General features: G+C 37.6%; 1 protein-coding gene across 1 annotated transcript in view; it reads right to left on the bottom strand.

The window, feature by feature from the left end:
• Positions 1 to 259: 259 nt before the first annotated feature.
• The window catches only part of LOC136878897 (ES1 protein homolog, mitochondrial), a 128,984-nt gene continuing 106,442 nt past the window's right edge, over positions 260 to 22,801 (bottom strand). Inside the window, exon 6 of the mRNA XM_067152489.2 lies at positions 260 to 756. Coding sequence (XP_067008590.2) covers positions 610 to 756 — 147 coding nt within the window. The 3' untranslated portion in view covers positions 260 to 609. The remainder of the gene's footprint in view (positions 757 to 22,801) is intronic.

The raw sequence follows: 22,801 nt of genomic DNA on the forward strand, positions 1-22,801 counted from the left end.
CTTATGAGAGAGCTGATAATATGTAGTTATGCCACTGCTTTACATAGTATCATTCCAGCTATCCGGAAACAAGGAGCTGCATAAAAATCACGATCACCATCCTAACATCTGGTTTTACAAATAGATAAATGATTAACATGCTGTAAAAAAATTAAAACACCAAATGTTTCTGAAAAACAAACACATTTATTTTAATGTATTTTTGCAAGGCAACAGACAAGTCTGCAACAGACTTTGTGGACAGATACCTATTTAAATATTTATTTTAGTTTTTTTATTCATGAAATTACATAAAATGACATGTGTATATATTTTGGAATATCAGTCGATTTCTCATATAAGTCTTCAAAATCACTCCATCAGTGACTACCACAATGTACGTACCAATTACAAACTGTCGCCTACAGAACCACACGTCAGCTTCCATACAGAGTTTGAATAAATCAATTATTACCTAGATGATCCTAAGCTTGAACTTTATGCCAGTAGTTCTTCAGTAGGTGTTCCTTCAGCTAGTGAAGATGGAGTTATGACCCATTACCCAGGAAGACAATGGGGGCCACTGCTACCCAACCATCATAATGATCCAACAATACAGACACATTAAGATCACTTGCGCTGACCATCGACAACATTCATCAACTTCTTAATCATGAGCCCAATGCCATCAGAAATCTCATGGAATTTTCCATCATACATGAAAGCTGGGGTTGTAATGATGAGGTTTTTGCTGTCAAATGAGATCTCATTCACATTCTACAAAGAGAAGAAACAGTATACAATAATCTAGGCACCAATATTCAAATACAAGGCTATTAGTTACAAGCTTTGAAAAATACTTACAATAATAAAGAAATATAGTCAACAAAGGCAAATATAACAAAAAAACCTGCATTTAAACAATGTTTTTGCACAGTGCCACTCAATTTCCTATCTTAGTAAATTGTTTTCACTGCAGTAATGAAGCAATATGATAAAAACCCTGTTGTAACTAACTGTATGCAGCTCGAACTAAAATGGTTCTCCGAAAGTGATAAGGTAGTCCCAAAGGATGAAAACAGGTATGACTAATGATCTGAGGATGGGAACTTCTATGAATCTATGAAAAGCTTCAAGAGCACAATCTTTAAAAATAGCCAGTCTTGGAAAAATTAGCAGTGTTTAAAGATTTGGAGGATAGAAATAAATCCACTTGCAAAAAAAAAAAAAAAAAAAAAAAAACAACATCTGCATTGCAAACAATAAGTTTCATGATGGTTCTGTATTGACTTAATTCTCACATATTTTTTCTTAAAAGAATTTGTGTTTATTGGTCCACATTTTCAATACAACTTAGACTAAACACTAAAATTAAGTGTTGGATTTGGACATATAAAAATCTGTTTCAAAACATGTTTTAACCCTTCAGATACTTTAAACAATTGAAAATGACATCTTAAAAGTACACAAATATACAAATTGATGAAAATATGGATGCTTACAAAGTTATTTAAAACTTGAAGTGTCTATCTCAAAATATCTTCTTACTTCAGACTTATTAAAAATTCGTAATATTTTTAAGGAACATTCTCACCATAAAGCTGAATATTCATCAGACTAAGTTGAAGGAAACTCTTCTTGTTTAATATGGTGGACAGATTTTAATCATCGAACAGACAGTTTCCGATAATAATAAAAATGTCAACACAGAACTCTAACGTCAATATTTCTGATGGAGTCTAGAAAGAAACACTAAATTAAGTAATGAATGGAGGTTTTCGTGGCTCATAGTATTAACATAAATAAATTAATACTGGATTAAAACCACTATATTTATTTAATGAAGCCGAGCTTTCAGCCAAATTGCATTGGCCTTCATCAGGGCATGTTAAGTTCTGCTTTCGACAGTGAGCAAAGAAATTCAAAGAAACGTGGAAGTTATGACCGTACTTTCCACGGCCTACCCCACTAATTGGACTCGAGGATTGTCGTGCTGTGATTCACCGCCCTCTGTCGATGGTTTTGTGAGTGCGTCCTGCTTTTCCATTGTGGTGTTATGCATGTGTTTCTGCAGTACAGGTCTCTATGTATTTGATAACTTGAAGCCGTCAGGAGACATAGCACGAGCTGTGAAGATCAAGGAGCCTAACAGGGATAGTACCAACCAGGACTACAGTAAAAAGAAGAAAGTATTCCTTCCTTACAGGGCAGGTACAACTGACAGAATAGGGCGCATTCTTAGGAAACACAACATGATTCCAGTTTTCACCACAGACTGGAAGCTCAAATCCCTGTTTCGACCATTGAAAGAAAAACCACATCTTGAAACACTGGGCGTGTATGAAGTTCCATGTGGTTGTGTTTGCTCATATATTGGCATGACGAAAAGGCTTGTCAGCACAAGGGTGAAAGAACACATTAGATTGGTAAAGAATGTCGCCCTTTCATCCTCCACGGAGAATGCCATAAGCCAGTCTGCCATAGCAGAACATTTCTACAGTACAAACCATGAAATCCCCTTTGACCAGGTGAAGGTCATTGCGCCTGTAAAAGACTTCTATGCTCAATTGGTAAGAGAAGCCATAGAGATAGAGCTGCACCCAAATAACATGAACAGGGAAGATGACTTCAAGTTATCAAATACATGGAGACGTGTACTGCAGAAATACATGCATAACACCACCATGGAAAACTGGAACGCATTCAAGAAACCATCGACAGAGGGTTGTGAATCGCAGCACAATGATCCTTGAGTCCAATTAGTGGGGTAGGCCGTGGAAAGTACGGTCATGACTTACATGTTTCTTTGAATTTCTTTGCTCACTGTCGGAAGCAGAACTTAACATGCCCTGATGAAGGCCAATGCAATTTGGCTGAAAGCTCAGCTTCAGTAAATAAATATAGTGGCTTTAATCCAGTATTCATTTATTCATTTACGTTACTACTAAATTAAGTGCATTGATGGAGAATAAGAAACGAGGTTAAAGGAAACAAATTGGATAAATGATGATGAATATGATCATACTAATAATAATAATAATAATAATAATAATAATAATAATAATAATAATAATAATAATATAATAGCTTTACGTCCCACTTACTACTTTTTTACACTTTTCGGAGACACCGAGGTGCCAGAATTTAGTCTCGCAGGAGTAATTTTACGTGCCAGTAAATCTACCGACACGAGGCTGACGTATTTGAGCACTTTCAAATACCACTGGACTGAGCCAGGACAGAACCCGCCAAACTGGGGTCAGAAGGCCAGTGCCTCAACCATCTGAGCCACTCAGCCAGGCAGTTGGATAAATGACGTAATGTAAACCTACTCATGCCCCATCCCTGACCTCGTAGAGTTGACTCCGTTCTTTCCTTGTCATATCAAGTTGTGATGACGTTCAAATGAAAACTGGCGGACAGTAGTTGACAGATGCTGCTGTTGAGGGAAGGCAGCTGAAGGTGAGGAGGGAGAGGAATTGGAGGGTATGCAATAGCTTGCCTGTTACATATTTTGACAGAATTATTGGTTTCTGATTCTGGTGGCCGTAATCGTTAAGGCCCCGTTGTCAAAGTGGTCTGACACCGTGATTAGCTGATTCAAGCCCCGTTGGTCAAAAAAGAATTTCACCATCAGAATGTTGGCTTGCAGGGTAGGGAAGGTAGTGGTATACAATTTCTAATCACTAGATTGCGTGCCGAAAGCCTGGATTAAATTCTAAACCCTCCACAGTGCTCATATGGATTGAGGGCATATGATGCTGTTGATGGTGATTAGTCCGTCGGATGAAGACGTTAAGCCTCGAGTAGACCCCTTGGTGCTATTCGACAGGAGTAGACTATGTGCCGGCACCAGGTTTCACCCTCTCCCTACCATCATATATCATGTCATTAATTTCATCTCATTAACTCCTTTGACGATGTTAAAGTCAGGAAGGGCATCTGGTCATAAAACCTGCCATGATGGATTCATCTCACCTCATACCCGACCCTGTAGAGAAGCGAAACAAGGGTTGGACAAACAAACAATGGTTTTTGATTCTGACATAATTTTCATTAATTCATCAAAAAATGTTTGACATTTTTGGAAATTTCGATAAGACTGAATTTAGAGTTAATTCTTCCCACTACTTCCCGGCGATGTGTTTTCACAAGAGCATACAATGGTCTACATTTTGTTATATAAAACTGGCAGCAGCTATACTCTTTGATGTTAGCCATATAGTTACACCATAACTCAGGCTACGAGCTCCTTGCATATCCTGCCGTATCTAACAGTGTGTCTTTGTGTGGACAGCTGATGAATTCAAACAGACAATAAACTCTGAAAATGGTGGTGTCTGACCGACAACAAAGATAAGTAAATCGTAATGCAACTGAAGCTACAATGGCCGAATCATGTTTATAGCCTAGCTTAGGGATAATATAATTTGCCTGTCTGGAAAAATTAATCCTAGATGCAACAATGGGTCACTCAGACCAGCTACATTATGAGTGTTGATGTTTTCGCAACACCGAGCACAATGGATATCAGAAACATTAAAATTTATTCTATGTCCTTTGCTACATTTATTAGAAATATTAAATTTTGTTCTAGGATATATTTTTGATATATCCTTAAAATTGAAACTATTTTCTTTGTACTTCTGCACATTTTTTGAATTCTCAGTCTCTTTTTCACTTCATGATGGAGCCTGTCTGTGTACAAAATTGTGACATTACTAGATAAGCCTCCGAGTATGTTACAGGCCAACTTTCTGGATTTATTCATTGCTCCCCCGCCGGTAAGGTATGACACAGATGAAGACAGTGGTGGTGAAGGCACTGGAGGAACAATAAATAATCTAAGTGGACAGCAGCTGAGATCTGAAGCTGAAGCCATCTTCTGTAGTTTCAATGACAACAGAGTACTTGGGGGAGAAACTTCAGAAGAAAATTCTGAGGAAAATTTACTTTTAAACAAGGACAGTTCCCGTGGTAATAGCAAACAGAATAATGTTGAAACGAGTAGTTTCAGTGTAACAGTAGCAAAGGTTACATTGTTGGGGAACAGGAAACGTGTTAGAAAGTAAAAAAATTGTTACCTGCCTGTAAACTGTGAAATTAAGAAAAAGCTAGAAAACAGAAATACAGTAAAACCTCGTTGATTCAAATTCATTGGGACGCAAAAATCGAACTTCGAATTACATGATTTCGAATTAACCGCCAATATGTACTTGCGGCGTCACAATATATTCTAAGACCGTTACTGCATGCCATTAACCTTGATTCACATTTAAAGCTCTCAAATGTCATGGAAAAAATGATTTCCAAAATGTATCCAACAAGGTGCATTTACAGTATTCAAATAATGCACTTGGATAACTCACCAGCAAACATAACCTCACGCAATGAAATCAAAAGAAAGAAAACTTGATTCAAAGACAAGGAGAAATCTATACTGGCTCCCCTGTGCAAGTGCTTTATTCATCAGATTATTGTACTGTATGCATTTTAGATGCCTTGTACTGGCATGGAAAGTCCGTTTGGCCTCAGCATTTAAAAAAAAGAAAACAAACAAACAATGCAGTTTCATCGCCATTGACAATATTGTCTGGTGCATACAAATTGATTGTAGGCTATAAGCCACGCTTTTTTGCCAACTGTCGGCATCGCCAGTGTTCGCGGATTCTACCCCTCTGCACAACGCCTGCTAAGCGATATTGTGGCATTCCTAAAAACACCGAATACAAAATAATTACGATTCTGCTCGAACAAAGCAAATATGAAGCACACTGTAGATACGCCGAAGTACGTGAAGGAGCGCAAAGTTACCCCTTCACGTTCCTGAAGACGCGTTCTGTTGACGCGGAGAAATTTTGAATTTAAATAACTCTGTAAAAACTATTTTTTTTCAAAATGTAAAGGGAGTTTCAAATTAAAAGTCTAAATTTTGGTAACGGGCCGACATTGTTCTTCGAATTATGAATTATCCGTATTTCGAATTAAACGATTTAAATAACATGCAATACAGTACCTCATGTTTCCAGGAACGAGAGATGCTTTGAATTAGGCGCGATTTTGAATTAACCAATTTCAAATTATCGAGGTTCTACTGTAATAATGTCTTTTTTGTGCCATTATCCCCTTTAGAAGTATTTCAGCTATTTTACAGCAAACAGTTGGCTTTAGATATTATGAAACAAAGTGTCATATATACTGTTCAGAAAGTACGTCCAATGTTCCAGTTCTCTACAGATGAGCTGAAAGCTTTTACTGGCATTCTTTTACTCAACATCATGTTCCATTGCTCCGCTATAGGACGTATTTGGAAGAAAGAAGTGATACCAGCAATGACATAGTTTTGAGCACAATGTGAATAACTAGGCTTGAAGAAATTATGAGGAATCATGATCTGAACGACAATACCAACATGGACATAAATGACAGAATTGCAAAGGTTAGACCATATCTACAGTAGACAAGCTGAAAGAGAGTTTCAAGGAGTTTGCTTTGTGGGAGATGGAGTTGAGCATTAATGAAGCTATGATCTCGTACTACGGGAGGCAGAGCCTGAAACATTACAATTGAGGCAAGCCAGTCCACTTTGGATACAAAGTTTGGTGTCATAATCCAAGACTGGGTTACCTGATCGACTTTGACGTCTACCAAGGTGCAAAGGACAACAAAATGAGTATAAACAACATTTTGGTTTAGGAGGAGGAATTCTACTTAAGTTCGCTAAAAATATGCCTCAAAACAGAAATGGTCAAGTGCTTCCTCATCACATACACTATGTGATCAAAAGTATCCGGACACCCTCAAAAACATACGTTTTTCATCTTAGGTGCATTGTGCTGCCACCTAATGCCAGGTATTCCATATCAGCGACCTCAGTAGTCATTAGACATCATGAGAGAACAGAATGGGGCGCTTCGTGGAACTCACGGACTTCGAACGTGGTCAGGTGATTGGGTGTCACTTGTGTCAGAAGTGTGTACACAAGATTTCCACACTCCTAAACATCCCTAGGTCCACTGTTTCTGATGTGATAGTGAAGTGAAAACATGAAGGGACACATACAGCACAAAAGCGTACAGGCCGACCTCATCTGTTGACTGACAGAGACCGCCGACAGTTGAAGAGGGTCGTCAAGTGTAATAGGCAGGCATCTATCCAGACCATCACACAGGAATTCCAAACTGCATCAGGATCCACTCCAAGTACTATGACAGTTTGGTGGGAGGTGAGAAAACTTGGATTTCATGATCGAGCAACTGCCCATAAGCCACACATCATGCAGGTCAATGCCAAACGACGCCTCACTTGGAGTAAGGAGCCTAAACATTGGACGATTGAACAGTGGAAAAAGTTGTGTGGAGTGATGAATCACGGTACACAATGTGGCAATCCGATGGCAGGGTGTGGGTATGGCGAATGTCCGGTGAACGTAATCCGCCAGCGTGTGTAGTGCCAGCAGTAAAATTCGGAGGCAGTGGTGTTATGGTGTGGTCGTGCTTTTCATGGAGGGGGCTTGCACCCCTTGTTGTTTTGCGTGGCACTATCACAGGACAGTCTTACATTGATGTTTTAGGCACCTTCTTGCTTCCCACTGCTGGAGAGCACTTCGGGGATGGCAATTGAATCTTTCAACACGATCGAGCACCTGTTCATAATGCATGGCCTGTGGTGGAGTGGTTACATGACAATAACATTCCTCTAATGGACTGGGCTGCACAGAGTCCCGACCTGAATCCTATAGAACACCGTTGGGATGTTTTGGAACGCCGACTTCGTGCCAGGCCTCACCGAACGACATAGGTACCTCTTCTCAGTGCAGCACTCTGCGAAGAATGGGCTGCCATTCCCCAAGCAACTTTCCAGAACCTGATTGAACGTATACCTGCGAGCTGTCATCAAAGCTAAGGGTGGACCAACACCATATTGAATTCCAGCATTACCGATGGAGGGCGCCACAAACTTGTACGTCATGTTCAGTCAGGTGTCCGGGTACTTTTGATCACATAGTGTATTTGTGGACAACTATTTTCTCACCCTAAGAGTTGTTGACACTTTTACAGACCTTGACAATGGACTGACAGGAACTCTACGAGCAACTGAATTGAAAACTGCCCTCTAAAAGATGAAAGTGCATTTAAGAAAGAAGAGCTTTCGATGTAAAGTGTGATGACTCAAACAAACTGGTTGTTTGTCGCTGGAATGATAATTCAATAGTTACTGTTGTTTCAAATTATGAAGGCACCGAGCCCCATTTCTAGCGCCCAAAGGCATTCATCATCCTTGAACGAGAAAATTACCATTCACCAGCCCAAACTAGTGAAAATGGACAACATTCATATGGGTGGAATGGACAGAATGGAGCAGAACGTTAGTACTTTTTGAACAAATATACGATCACGGAAGTGGTGGTGGCCTCTGATTGCGTGGGGGTTAGATGTAGCTGTACAGAATGCTTGGCTGCTACACAAGAAGTCTGCAGAAGCTGTGAATGGTAAAATAATGGACCTCCTGAGATTTTGCAGAAATTTAGCAGATAACCTCATTGAGAAGTACGGAAAACCTAAAGCTACACCAGGCCCCATGGTAACTTCAGTTGCAAGCAAAATCTCTTCAGACATCCGGTTTGATGAAAGTGGGCATATTGTTGTGAAGCAAGACAAATGAACACAATGTGTTCTCTGCAAATCTCAGATGAATAGATGAGGTACTAAATGCTCTGTGGCCCTGCATAACAAGTGTTTCTTCGAATTTCATTTTCGAAAATAAGGACAGTGATCTTTGGCTAGTGTTATCATTTCTGTTGTGTTACAACCAGGCAATCAGATGATACACCAACAATTGTGAGCAGTATTTTATATTAAATAGGGTACAATGTAAATAGGAGTAAAAAAAGAAAAAAAAAAAAAAAGGTAGTAAAGGTTAATATAGGCATAATTATTTCGTATAATACCAAGAATTCCTTTCTGATTCCATTGGTCCAGTATGACTACATTTGCAACCCTTTGTTCCAGGTGATGCATTTTTGCAACGTACTCCCTCTAGGCTTGCACGTATGGGAATACAGTAAAATATTACAGGGCACTATTTTATAATGCTAATAAACCACCATAAAGAATTTCAGCTGTTTTTGAAGGAAAAAATTCCGGGATTTAATGGGTTAAGCAAAATGCCTTATTGGCTATATTTAGGATGTCCAAGTCTTAGTTTATGGAAGTAAAGGAGTGTCTGAAATCACTCATATGGTTACTCAGAGCCGAAAAGCTATTGTGTTTCTTGGCATTCATCTGTTCTTTATAACGAGTTAAAACACGTCTCTCTGTTTGATCAATGTAACTAGTGTCACACTGGGAACATTTCAGCTTGTAAATGCCAGAATTCGAATATTTATGAGCGTGGTTGAAAATGACTACTGTAGAAGATTAATGGTTATGAATTTCATGTTTTTGGTCCGTATTGAACTGAGAATAATATATAAGTAATAATAATAACAACATAAACGTTTCCACCTTTTCAATACTAAAATATATTCACAAAATTATAAATTACACGGTACTAGTTTCGACCCATCTAGGGGTCATCATCAGCCGTATTGGAGCAAAGATCACTTTTGGCGAAATCCTAAGAAAATGTTATTTTAAAGAATAACAAGTGAAATGAGATGTTATTATGGTAATAGTTAATAAAACAAGGAATATACATACTAAGAGGCTTTTAACAAAGAATAAAGTATAAATGGGGTGTTGTAAAAATTATAATCATGGAAATCAGTAAGTTCTTGTATTGAAATGACATATATAAAATTATATATGGCTTAGGAAGAGGGCTTAAGGTGGGGCTGAAGGGTGCGGGAGAAAGTGTAATTGTCTTGGAAAAGTACCTTTGATTAAATTTAGGATTGAGTTTAGGTTGGCTGCATTATTGTTTCTGAGGAAAGACATGGACATACTCGTATTAGCAAACAAGGGCCCTTTACTCAACATAATGGAAAATTACTACATACACCTAGACCAATACTTTAATGCCAGTCACAATCTCAATGAAATCTCAGAGAAACCCAACATACTCTTCGATCTATTTATCACTTTCCTCAGAAACAATAATGCAGCCAACCTAAACTCAATCCTAAATTTAATCAAAGGTACTTTTCCAAGACAATTACACTTTCTCCCGCACCCTTCAGCCCCACATTAAGCCCTCTTCCTAAGCCATATATAATTTTATATATGTCATTTCAATACAAGAACTTACTGATTTCCATGATTATAATTTTTACAACACCCCATTTATACTTTATTCTTTGTTAAAAACCTCTTAGTATGTATATTCCTTGTATTATTAACTATTACCATAATAACATCTCATTTCACTTGTTATTCTTTAAAATAACATTTTCTTAGGATTTCGCCAAAAGTGATCTTTGCTCCAATACGGCCGATGATGACCCTTAGATGGGTCGAAACTAGTACCGTGTAATTTATAATTTTGTGAATATATTTTAGTATTGAAAAGGTGGAAACGTTTACATTGTTATTATTATTACTTATATATTACTGTAGAAGAGTTTAGAATTGGTGGTGTTGGTTCTGAATGCGATGTTTTATTTATTTATTTAGCATCTGGCTTTACAGATACAACACACAATGATTTTGAAGAACAAACTATATATTTATATCCAGGTTATTTATTTATAACTGTCTCTGGAAGTGCATGAGCAAAGTCACTGATATCACCACTGTACTTTCTTTTTGGATATTCTCTAATAATGTGCAGGATGGTCTGCTTGGAGGCACCACAGTTGCAGTTAGGCGTAGGAATTCTTTTCCACTTGTAGTGGAAATCTGCGCAGTTACCATGGCCCGATCGTATCCTGTTAAGAGTAGACCAGGTTTTCCGAGGAAGCTCAAATCCAGGTGGCAGTGATGGTCCTATGTGTGGCAAAGTTGACTCAGGCCTAGTATCTTGTCTTCCCTGCCATTTCTTAGTAATATTGAAGTTGGTATTCTTCAGTTCTATTGCAGTTCTTATTGGTGGATTTTGGGACCTTAGACAATTCAGATGAACATCGGCGATGTCGTCATGTATTGGTAATTGGGGATTATTTATTAATTGTTGCTCACGTCTGTAGGTTTAACCTTAAAGTACCCTACATGTGATCCCCGGGTGGTGCAAAGCGAGCAACAGTGAACAAGCGACCAGACATATTTCTCTCCTGGTCAAGATACAACACTAATGCGATGTTAAAATTCTGTCTTTTAAATATGTTCAACTTATCAGGTATAAACTGCTGTTATTAAAGGTGAAAATGACAAAATTGATTCTTTTTTTTTCAGCTTGGTGTTCGTCTTGTTTTTTATTTTGCTGATGATTTCGTCAATGAAATTTCTATTGTAGCAATTGTTAGATACAATAGTACATATGTTATTTATGCCGTTTTTAAAAGTTTTATTGGATAGTGATAATACCAATATAAATGGTCCCTTATTGGACATTATAAATTTTCCAGCTAATTCCTGGTTGCCAGCGTTTCGCCCCCGTGTGTTAGGCTGGGCTCATCAGTTGGTACCTAGCACACCTACCAAGACGCTGGCTAGTGCATACCGGGGAGGCCACTGCGTAGGCTAATTGTAGTGTAACGTGCTCCCTATCTCTACAATTCTACCTCTTCAACTGGTCTACTGCTGCTTCTAACCTCTGCATGTGTTCCGTCCACTCGCTCAGCCAGCTCTGTGCTTCACTACTGCTCTCCCTCTGTCCCCTCCCCTCTGCACGGTGCTTGTGTCACCTTGCGCTCTCGCTCCTTCCGGACTCTTCTTTTGCGATATAAATAGGCCTGCTCTGGCCTCGATCAGCGAGTCCGACTTTGTGCAACAAACTGTGTGGAGGGAGGACTCCTTTTATTCGCATTTACAGCTGGCCCGCATGCGATGTTTATTTCGTCAACTGCTCAAGATCTGAACTTAAGACCGCTGGCTGGGTGAGCGAGTTTTAATCTCTTTCCGCTTTTTCACATGAAACTATTTTCCTTTTCCAATATGCCCTTCTGGCTGGAAATGCAACTTTATGCTTGCTGTGGCTGCAAGACAAGCCTGTAGACTTTCGTGTTCTATTTCAAGATCATACTTGGACTTTCTAAATTTCATTCCCCAATTTGAAGTGAAAGAAAGAAAAGTGAATGAGAAAGGATATAAATTTCTGTGAACAGGCGCAAGAAACTGACTGTACTATCTCTGACCTTTTCAAAACTCTCATTTATGCCTAGTTTCGGTGTGAGCTCTCTACTTTAAAAATTTAGTTGCAGGCTATACCTTCCTTTTCCCTTTGCCAGCCCTTGGATACTATTTTCTCTTCCCGTTATCCGTTATTTTTCCTTGATCCTATCCTGTGGGATTTTTGGATATTGTACAGTGGCCTAGGTATCTTTTAAAATTCTTTTTATAATTTATGTGGTAATATATGTCGGTAGGATACTTGTTGTTAAATTATGGTATCTAATCCCTTATTTTGTGTCAAACAACTAAATATTGATAATCCATTTGGTTTTCTGTATCAATTTATTGCCCTATTTTATGGTGATATTATTCATATTTCGATTGTTTACTGCTGAACGTAGTCGTTCATTTCAAATAATCATTCTACTTCGTTTCGTGTGACCATTTTTGTTGTCATTATAATACATGTCTATTATGAAAATACAGTTGGTTCTGTTTCCCTGATTACTGTTTCGGCCTTTCCTATACTCCTCCCTAACTTGTACTTACCACGCACACCTTTGGAATGGTCTCGGCAAAAAGCTTTTTCGCGCACTCTGCTTATTTGCTTCCACTTTGTATTTGAAAAGTGAACTTTGGTTAAAGCTGCGCACGCCTATTCTGATCAAGGTCAGTAATCCTTTTCACTGTGTGCTGTACCTTTTTCCGCTTGCGTTGTTTACGGTACCACGTTGGTCAGACCAGTGTCAAACTATACTACTTATTTCTTATACTACATGCTGTATTGATGGTTGGTTGCAATGAATGTTCTACAATCTTAGTTGTATTTTCATACGTCCATCATCAATCTATTTATCCACCATCGCCGTCCCACACATAATAATTCCATGTGCAATTTACGCCACAGTAGCCACCGGCAGTGCCAATGCACTATGAGAGACTTTGTCTCATTACGATCTCTGTAAATCATAATATACAAGGCAGCTTTCTTTTGAACACCAAGGTGAAGGAAATCCCTGCTTGATGACACTGATTATTTAAGTAGGTTTTCTAAAGATATCAAATGCAAGAGTATTGTTATTTCTGGTGATTTTAAGATCAAGAAAATGTAAGAATTTGTTGACTTCAGATTCTAAATTTTATTTAATAAAGTTTGGCTGTAGATGGTTTGCTGATCAATAATGGCAAAGGTGTCAACATATCTTATCCAATGAAAAATCCCATTAATATTAATATTGTTGATGATCTTTGATTTCCCCAAATTGTCAAAGTCAAATCTCTGCTAAGATACCCATAGCAGCTGGTGAATCTGTAGGGAGACCCTTTTGCTGATAACAGATGCCATTAAAAGAGAAATAATTGTTGTTCAAAATGAATTTTAGAACATTAAAAAATTCAATTTCTAATTTACCAAGATAATGTTTGTTTAAATTATTGCTGATTAAACTGACTGTTTCATTTATTGGAATGCTAGAATACATATTAGAAATATCAAAGGAATGTATGGTGTGACAGTATTCCTTTATGAAATTGGGAACCAATAAAATACACAATATCAAATACTGCATGTTGTTATTTTTCATAAAAATAATAAATAATTAATAACACTATTATCTGTTTTAACTTATTACTAACAATGGGATGGGAAACTCCGAGGAGTGGGAAACTCTGAGGAGTGGGAAGGAAGTGACCGTGGCCATAATTAAGGTACAGCCCCAGCATTTGCCTGGTGTGAAAATGGGAAACCACAGAAAGTCATCTGGAACTGAACAGCACAATCTGGAAGAATGCTTACATAATGAACATACGGACTTGTTGAAAATGTTGGTGGGATATATTGCATACAGAGTTACGAAAAGAGAAATGTGTTAGTATTAAGAACTCTGACTGGATCTCGGCTCTGTCTAGAAAAGGCCTAATGAATCCATCTCACTAGCGGTTCGACACTGTTTACGAACTAGAAAATTATTTTCAAAGTTTCCACGGAAAAGGTTTAAAGAAGTGGTCAACAGTGATGAAGGAACTGATAGATACATCAGACCTAAGTATAATGGAGTCAATAACTTTGCTGTTACATATTTTGTGAGAACTTGTTCATTTATTAGAATGAAAGACCTTAATAAAAAGGGAGCCCTCAAGAGATCAGTGGATTAAAGCTGGATTACGGACGCGCATGCTAACGTTGCATGGAAAAAAATCGAAGAAGATATAACAATTCAACTAGATATCCCACCGGGACAAACTCATGACCGACTACTGTTCCGTCAAGCCATCCGACACGGAGTTTTCCCAACGTCCCTTACAAGTAAGAAGACTACAGGAACTAAGTGGACCGAGGAGAGAAAGCTGGCTCATAGTCAGCAAATGAAGGAGTATTGGAAGAAGAAGAAAGCAACAACTTTACCCAAGAGTAGATACGAGCCCCGTGGTCCTCAGTAGGCCTAAACGACAAAGAAGAAGAAGAATTCAATGTTATTTGCTTTACGTCCCACTAATTACTTTTACGGTTTTCGGAGATGCCGAGGTGCCGGAATTTAGTCCCGCAGGAGTTCTTTTACCTGCCAGTAAATCTACCGACACAAGGCTGATGTCTGACTTCATGTTATCTTTGAATGACTGGTGTGCACATCTGTTGGAGACAGCTGATTACTAGACCTACCCCGACTTTATGTGTGCACATTTTACATCTTTACAAGTTACTTGTGTCATAATATTCTTGTGCTTCTCCCAGATGACATAAATTGTAGTGTTGATTGTCGTACTAATCATCGTGTTCAGATTAATAATTCTTAGCATGGAGTCTCTTTAGTTTTTATGAAATTTCTGTTTTTGTAAATTTTTGGCAATCATTTTGAGATTAAAGTTCGTAATTTTTCATCGGTCTTTTGTGTGTTTTGTGTTCCGTAAATTTGGTATTTAGGCAAATTATTTTCAAAATTTAATTTCTTCTTCTCTGCGGTGTTTCATTTGGCATTTTTTTGCATGTGAGATCTTTTCAAGTTATCTTTTGTGTCATCCTTTGGGCTCAGTGAATGTCTAAATTTCTGGACATGTGTTGTGTTATGTTGTGTTCGGTCTTCTAGTGTACCTGGGTTCGTTTCCAACTAGGTATGGGACTATTTGGAGTGGTTCCCAGCCAGTTTCTAAATTCACCAATCAGATTAGAGAGTATGGGATCTCTTAAACTGAGTGAAAATTTCCTAGTTTGTCTTATTGTGTGTTTCCATGGTGTAAAGTGTCTTGTTTCCTTGTCACGATATTTTTATTTACCCGTGTATTCCTATACTTGCTAGGGAGGGTTCTACGAGGACTGGGATAGTCTCATAGGGTGAAATGTGCTCACTATATTAATAGACCAGCGTCCGCTGAGGCCATTTTGGCAAATTTTGACGGGTTACGTATCTGTACTTGTGCTCATGATATTTTTGAAATTTGGTGTATCTGATATGAGATTCCTCGTAATCTTTTTCTTGGTATTAGGTGGCTCTAGATGGAAAATGATGTCCTTTGTTATTGTAAATCATTACTAGGAAGATTTTCTTCAAATGTTTATTTCGGTATTATGCTGAGCTACTAATTTCTGTTAAATTCATAGTTGGTTTGCAGGGCATCAAGATTTTGGTTCAGTTATTTTAATTTCATCACCAAACTTTGTAGTAATCTCTTGTAGGTGTTTCAATTTAGGAAGAGTTCTGCAATTAATTCTCCTGCTTTATTCTTGTTTTGTTCGATTTTCTCGGTGTTAAATTTTTGTTCATTTCTGGTTTCGTGTCTTCTAAATTTATTTACTCAGTTAGCATGAGTATGGGATCCTGTGGACTGAGTAAGCTTCTAAATTTCATAGCCATGCTGTACCTGTCCTCCCACTTTTGTAAATAATTGTGTGTTTGTCTTGGGTGCCTTGGGAAGGCATTTGTGGGTGTGTGTACTCAGGGCTTAAGGTGCTGAGAGGCCATTCCTCTCCTAGGAATGCGATATTTGCCCTAAGAGTCTCATCGTCGTGTGATGGATTCAAGGCTACTTGAGGTCATGCACTGTCCTTTTTCTTTTGTGGGTACTTCTTGATGTATGGGTCATCACACTGGTGTGTTTCTGTGTGGGTATTGTGTTTTTGTGATGCCGTGTGATGGAATCAGTACTGAGGTTGGTTGTGCCTTATGCCATTGGTTGGTACTGCTGATTCAGGGGTCATCGCACTTGTGTCTTGTGTGTTTTGATGGTGTCATGTGTTGGAGGACAGATAGGCTCGATGGTGTTATGTGTCATCCTCGTAATCTGATAGTTTCTGGTATAGTGTTACTTGTGCCTTTTTAATTTCTTATATCCGTGAGTTGGATTTCTGTATGCTCACTCTCGAATTACTTTCATCGTTTCATTGGGATTTTCTGTTCATCAGTAAAGTAATGTGATTTCAATTTTGTTTTCCTGGCTTAATTCCGTTTTAATTTGACTGGTGCAACACGAGATACATAATGTGAGTTTTATCTGTGTTAAAATTTCAATGAGTATATTACATAGTAAATGAATAATGACTTACTAACCTCATTTAATGGAATATTGCAGTAAAGTTGCAAGTTAATGTAATTAAGTAGTTATTTCCCTGTTTTGAGTTCCCTTGCAACATCCTAAATTTCTCCTTCTATTTTTTTATTTTTTAATGTTGGGCAATTAAGAATGCATAAAATTTATTTAGGAAAATTTTAAAGAGGATAAAGTAGTGCATGATGTGCCAAAATGGTAAGATTATAGGTATGTAGTACCAGTATTTCAGTCTATGAAGGTCTGGTTTTGGTAATTTAGTATCTGGAGATGCTTCCTCTTTTATGCCGACCTGTCATACTGGTAGTGCTTGAAGTGTGATGGAACTGAGTGAATGGTAATGTGTCCTGCTGTATCCTCAGTAACATGTATTTTAAAATTGTATTACTAGAGATTTTCTGTAAATTTTCTGGTACTAGGGTAAACTCCAGCAGATTTTCTTTTAGCCTTTAAATGTTTTCCTTTTGAAATTTTGAAACTGCGCTTGCCAGTGGGGGGCTGGGGTGTCCCCAAGGGATCTTGTAGAGCCACCAATTTGGTGCCTTTAAATTTGTTATTTGTTACACACCAAAAAAAAACCCACCCTTGAAACTCATCTATAAACTTTTAGTTCTTCGACAGTTCAGGCCAGTGGCCTTATTTCTTCTGTTTCTGCTGGGTGTGTATTTATGTTCCAGTGGCTGCGCTGGTGCTTCTCCAAAATGTGGTACCTATTTGGAGGCTGCAAAGTATCTAGAGCTACTACTATCCGACATTGAAGTGGGCAGGCACTCCTTATGGCGGCAGTCAGCAGTGTTGCGCCAGAATCCTCTGCCTGTTATAAACCAGTTTACTGCACAGGTGTGCTGAAAGAAGGCTCCGCCGGTGGCCTCAGTGGGACTGCAAATGATGGAGGTCGTTGGTGCGGTTGGGGCCAGTGCCTACATTAGACAGTGATACTGGTCGTCAACTTGTGAGTCTACTCAATACATTATATTACTCATTGAATTATAAAACAATCATGAGGTGTCTTAAATAAAGGAACATGTTTCGTTCGACATAGCGAACATCATCAGCCTTAATTTACAAGGATTAGGTCAGGGCCCTGAACTGAATGATAAAAATTATTAAAAAGGTGACAATACCATAATAAAAAGTAAAATGATAACATTAAACATGAAATTATAACGATATGTACAGATTAACAGCAAGAATGCAGAGGAATACTTTGAATGATGGTAGTCTATAGAGTTAAAACAAACATGAGGTTGTAAAAGTAAAAAGATACAGATGTAGTAGATCCCAAATTATAAGTCAATGTGTGAAGCGTGGACCAATCGCCGACCATGGAGCTCCTAATTGAGCAAACCAAAAGTTAAAATAGAGTCTACTGAACAGCGCGAGCCAAGCTGAGTCAGTCAAAAGGCGCAAAGCGACGAAGCTAAGGTTGAAATGACGTAAACTTCAGTAGTTAGGAATTCTGTAGGAGAGCCAACACAATGCCAGAAGGAAATACAGGTTGAACTAGTCCGTATTTACACGCTAGCAGTAGAATTAAACTTATACAACGTAGGACACCAATGTGGACTCGTTAAGTAACTATAACTTGAAAGTAGGGAGAGTTCCAGCAAACCAGATTGAATGGAGCAGATTATGGCACAATTGGAGTTAGAAATCTGAAAAGAAAGAAAAGGGAGGAAATATAAAAATATGTTATAATGAAAAAAGGTTAGTAAAAGTTAGACGGAGGCTTACCCTTGGGACTAGTGTGAGGTGTTCACTAACGTTGGCTGCGCGAATCAAACTGGCGAGTAACCTTATTGCTGCTTCTAGTATTGTATGTATGTATACGTAGAGGCGGGGAGTGAGTCATGTGAGGAGGAGGGGTGACCGATTCCTTAGGCGGGTCGGGTAATCGTGGAGGGGGTGTCGCATGAGAGGGCAGTAGAGTAGTAGTTGTTGTATTATTAACAGTTGTATAATTAAAGATTCTCGTAAAGTTATTATTATTTATATTGAAAAGAGAGAGTAGTTCTGGAATTTTCTCGATTATTGGACTTTTAATTTCTGAAGTATCATTTAAATTTTGATGCCCGTTGAAATGCTGGTCTAGGAATATGTAAATGTTCTCAAACTCTGTCATAAGTTTACTTTTATTGACGTATTTCAAGATTTGAAGGTCTTTTTCAATTGTAGTAAAACTGTGGCCAGTCTCTTCCATATGGGTGCTCATGGCGGAATACTTTTTATGTTTCGAAGCGTTGTAATGTTCAAGGTATCTGGTCAAAAAGCTACGTCCAGTCTGTCCGATGTAGGAGAATCCACAATGGGTGCATTTAAGCCTATAGATACCAGAGTTCGAGAATTTATTGTGATTAATGTTAACTATATTTGAATTGAAAAATATGTTACGGTTCGTATATCAGGTTCTATAAGCGATATTAATATCGTATTTCTTTAGAGGGTTAGTAACTTGAAATAGGCCTGGATTTGTGTAGGTGAAGGGAGCATATTTCGTTTTTTTAGGCTTGTCTGGAATCAATTTTGTTGCAGTTTTTAATTTTATCTTGTTAATGATTTTATTAATCATTAAGGGGTTATAGCCGTTAATTCTGGCTAAATCCTTAATATAGTTTAGTTCTTTTTTGCGATTATCAGTTGTCAGCGGGATTTTTAATGCTCTATAGACAAGACTAAAAAATGCAGCCTGTTTATGAGATTGCGGATGTAAGGAATCGTTTCTTATAGTGATGGGGGCACAAGAAGGCTTTCTAAATATTTGAAAAATGAACTTATTATTCTCTCTTGAAATGTTTAAATCCAAAAAGTTTAGAGAACCATTGATCTCATCTTCCTTAGTGAATTTGACATCATTGTCAAGCTCATTAAGGGATGTTAGCACACTGTGACTATCGTTTTTCTGTGTATCTATAATGGCAAAAGTGTCATCAACATACCTTAACCATAATTGAAGACCATTAATATTATTGATTATTTTGTTATTTTCCAAATCATCCATAAAGATATTAGCTAGAATGCCCGAGATCGGGTCACCCATTGCTAGGCCCTTTTGATGATATATTCTATTATTGAAGGTGAAATAGTTGTTATTAAGTACAAATTCTAACAGACTGATGAAATTATCTATTTCGCATTTGCTAAGGTTACTGTGTTTTAAAAGGTTTGATTTAATAATCTTGACAGTTTTGCTTACCGGAATATTGGAATACATATTGGTAATATCATAGGATACCATTATATGATTATGCTCAAGATTGAATTTCGATAATTTTTCACAAAATTCAACGGAATTTCTTATATAGGCTGTATTATTGAATTTAAAGTGTTTACTGAGAAAATTATGCAAAAATTTTGAAACTTTGTAAGAAGGGCTGTTCATGCAGTTGATGATAGGGCGTATAGGTACGTCTTTTTTTTTATGGATTTTAGGCAAAGCTTTTGCAGTTGGAAGTTTCGGGTTCATTATTATAAGCCTCTGATACTCGTGCTCTTGTAGTAAGAACGGCAGATTCTTCAATAGGTTCTTCAAACTTCGTTGGATTTTGGGGGTGGGATCTTTATTAATAATAGTAAAACTGCCATTAGCGAAGAAATCTTCGGTTTTTTTAATGTAGTCATCTTTATGTAGTAATACTATGGTGGGACCTTTATCAGCTTTAGTGACGATAATATTATTATTATTAATTTTATTTCTTACATCATGTATTTGTTTGCTAAGGTTCGGATTCGAGGTAGTTTTCAGTTCTTTCGCCAGAAAAGGAAGCTTTTTCTTTATTTCGTATTTAATGTCTTTATGCACTTCTACGGGGAGTTTTTGAATGTTAGATTCAATTTCCGCGACTGTGGTAATCAGATCGTCGGTTTTTTTCGGGTTAGGCCAATTAAATTTCAGGCCTTTATCAAGGAGGGATAGTTCATTATCTGAAAAGTCAGTATTAGATAAGTTCACTGTAGTAGGAAAACGATTTAAGTCGGCGGAAGGGAGGTTAGTTTTACTGTTGACACTACTCTGTTTATTCTTAGTGTTTTGCAATTGTATCAGTTTATTGTCTAATGTTGTTTGTTTCGTCTTCACTATGTCATGTACCTTTTCATTGACAAACATGGAGTATGAACTCCATTCTAATGGGGACATACTAGAGGATATTTCAAGATGCGTCTTATAAAGTTGTAGGTTTAGGAACGATTTCTTTTTGTAATGCGCCTTGATTTCGTTTTTTAACCAAAATTCATTAACTTTCGTTTGAGTTTTACGTAAATCAGAAATCGAAAAGTTTTTTCTTTGAAGGTGTTTTAGAAATTTGGGAATTAGTCCATGCTTCATACATTCTTTTAAAAATTGAATATCTCTAGATATTTTGCTGACCTTGACTTTGAGATTAAGATATCTATTCCTTTTCGTAGCCTGGTAGGCAGCTAAGTTACATGTAATTAATCTCATAACGGGACCGTATTGAGGACAATATATTAAAATTATAAAATCCTTTTAATCACAACCACCTACTCAATACATTATATTACTCATTGAATTATAAAACAATCATGAGGTGTCTTAAATAAAGGAACATGTTTCGTTCGACATAGCGAACATCATCAGCCTTAATTTACAAGGATTAGGTCAGGGCCCTGAACTGAATGATAAAAATTATTAAAAAGGTGACAATACCATAATAAAAAGTAAAATGATAACATTAAACATGAAATTATAACGATATGTACAGATTAACAGCAAGAATGCAGAGGAATACTTTGAATGATGGTAGTCTATAGAGTTAAAACAAACATGAGGTTGTAAAAGTAAAAAGATACAGATGTAGTAGATCCCAAATTATAAGTCAATGTGTGAAGCGTGGACCAATCGCCGACCATGGAGCTCCTAATTGAGCAAACCAAAAGTTAAAATAGAGTCTACTGAACAGCGCGAGCCAAGCTGAGTCAGTCAAAAGGCGCAAAGCGACGAAGCTAAGGTTGAAATGACGTAAACTTCAGTAGTTAGGAATTCTGTAGGAGAGCCAACACAATGCCAGAAGGAAATACAGGTTGAACTAGTCCGTATTTACACGCTAGCAGTAGAATTAAACTTATACAACGTAGGACACCAATGTGGACTCGTTAAGTAACTATAACTTGAAAGTAGGGAGAGTTCCAGCAAACCAGATTGAATGGAGCAGATTATGGCACAATTGGAGTTAGAAATCTGAAAAGAAAGAAAAGGGAGGAAATATAAAAATATGTTATAATGAAAAAAAGGTTAGTAAAAGTTAGACGGAGGCTTACCCTTGGGACTAGTGTGAGGTGTTCACTAACGTTGGCTGCGCGAATCAAACTGGCGAGTAACCTTATTGCTGCTTCTAGTATTGTATGTATGTATACGTAGAGGCGGGGAGTGAGTCATGTGAGGAGGAGGGGTGACCGATTCCTTAGGCGGGTCGGGTAATCGTGGAGGGGGTGTCGCATGAGAGGGCAGTAGAGTAGTAGTTGTTGTATTATTAACAGTTGTATAATTAAAGATTCTCGTAAAGTTATTATTATTTATATTGAAAAGAGAGAGTAGTTCTGGAATTTTCTCGATTATTGGACTTTTAATTTCTGAAGTATCATTTAAATTTTGATGCCCGTTGAAATGCTGGTCTAGGAATATGTAAATGTTCTCAAACTCTGTCATAAGTTTACTTTTATTGACGTATTTCAAGATTTGAAGGTCTTTTTCAATTGTAGTAAAACTGTGGCCAGTCTCTTCCATATGGGTGCTCATGGCGGAATACTTTTTATGTTTCGAAGCGTTGTAATGTTCAAGGTATCTGGTCAAAAAGCTACGTCCAGTCTGTCCGATGTAGGAGAATCCACAATGGGTGCATTTAAGCCTATAGATACCAGAGTTCGAGAATTTATTGTGATTAATGTTAACTATATTTGAATTGAAAAATATGTTACGGTTCGTATATCGGGTTCTATAAGCGATATTAATATCGTATTTCTTTAGAGGGTTAGTAACTTGAAATAGGCCTGGATTTGTGTAGGTGAAGGGAGCATATTTCGTTTTTTTAGGCTTGTCTGGAATCAATTTTGTTGCA

Source organism: Anabrus simplex, chromosome 8, assembly GCF_040414725.1.
Source record: "Anabrus simplex isolate iqAnaSimp1 chromosome 8, ASM4041472v1, whole genome shotgun sequence".
NCBI lineage: Eukaryota > Metazoa > Arthropoda > Insecta > Orthoptera > Tettigoniidae > Anabrus > Anabrus simplex.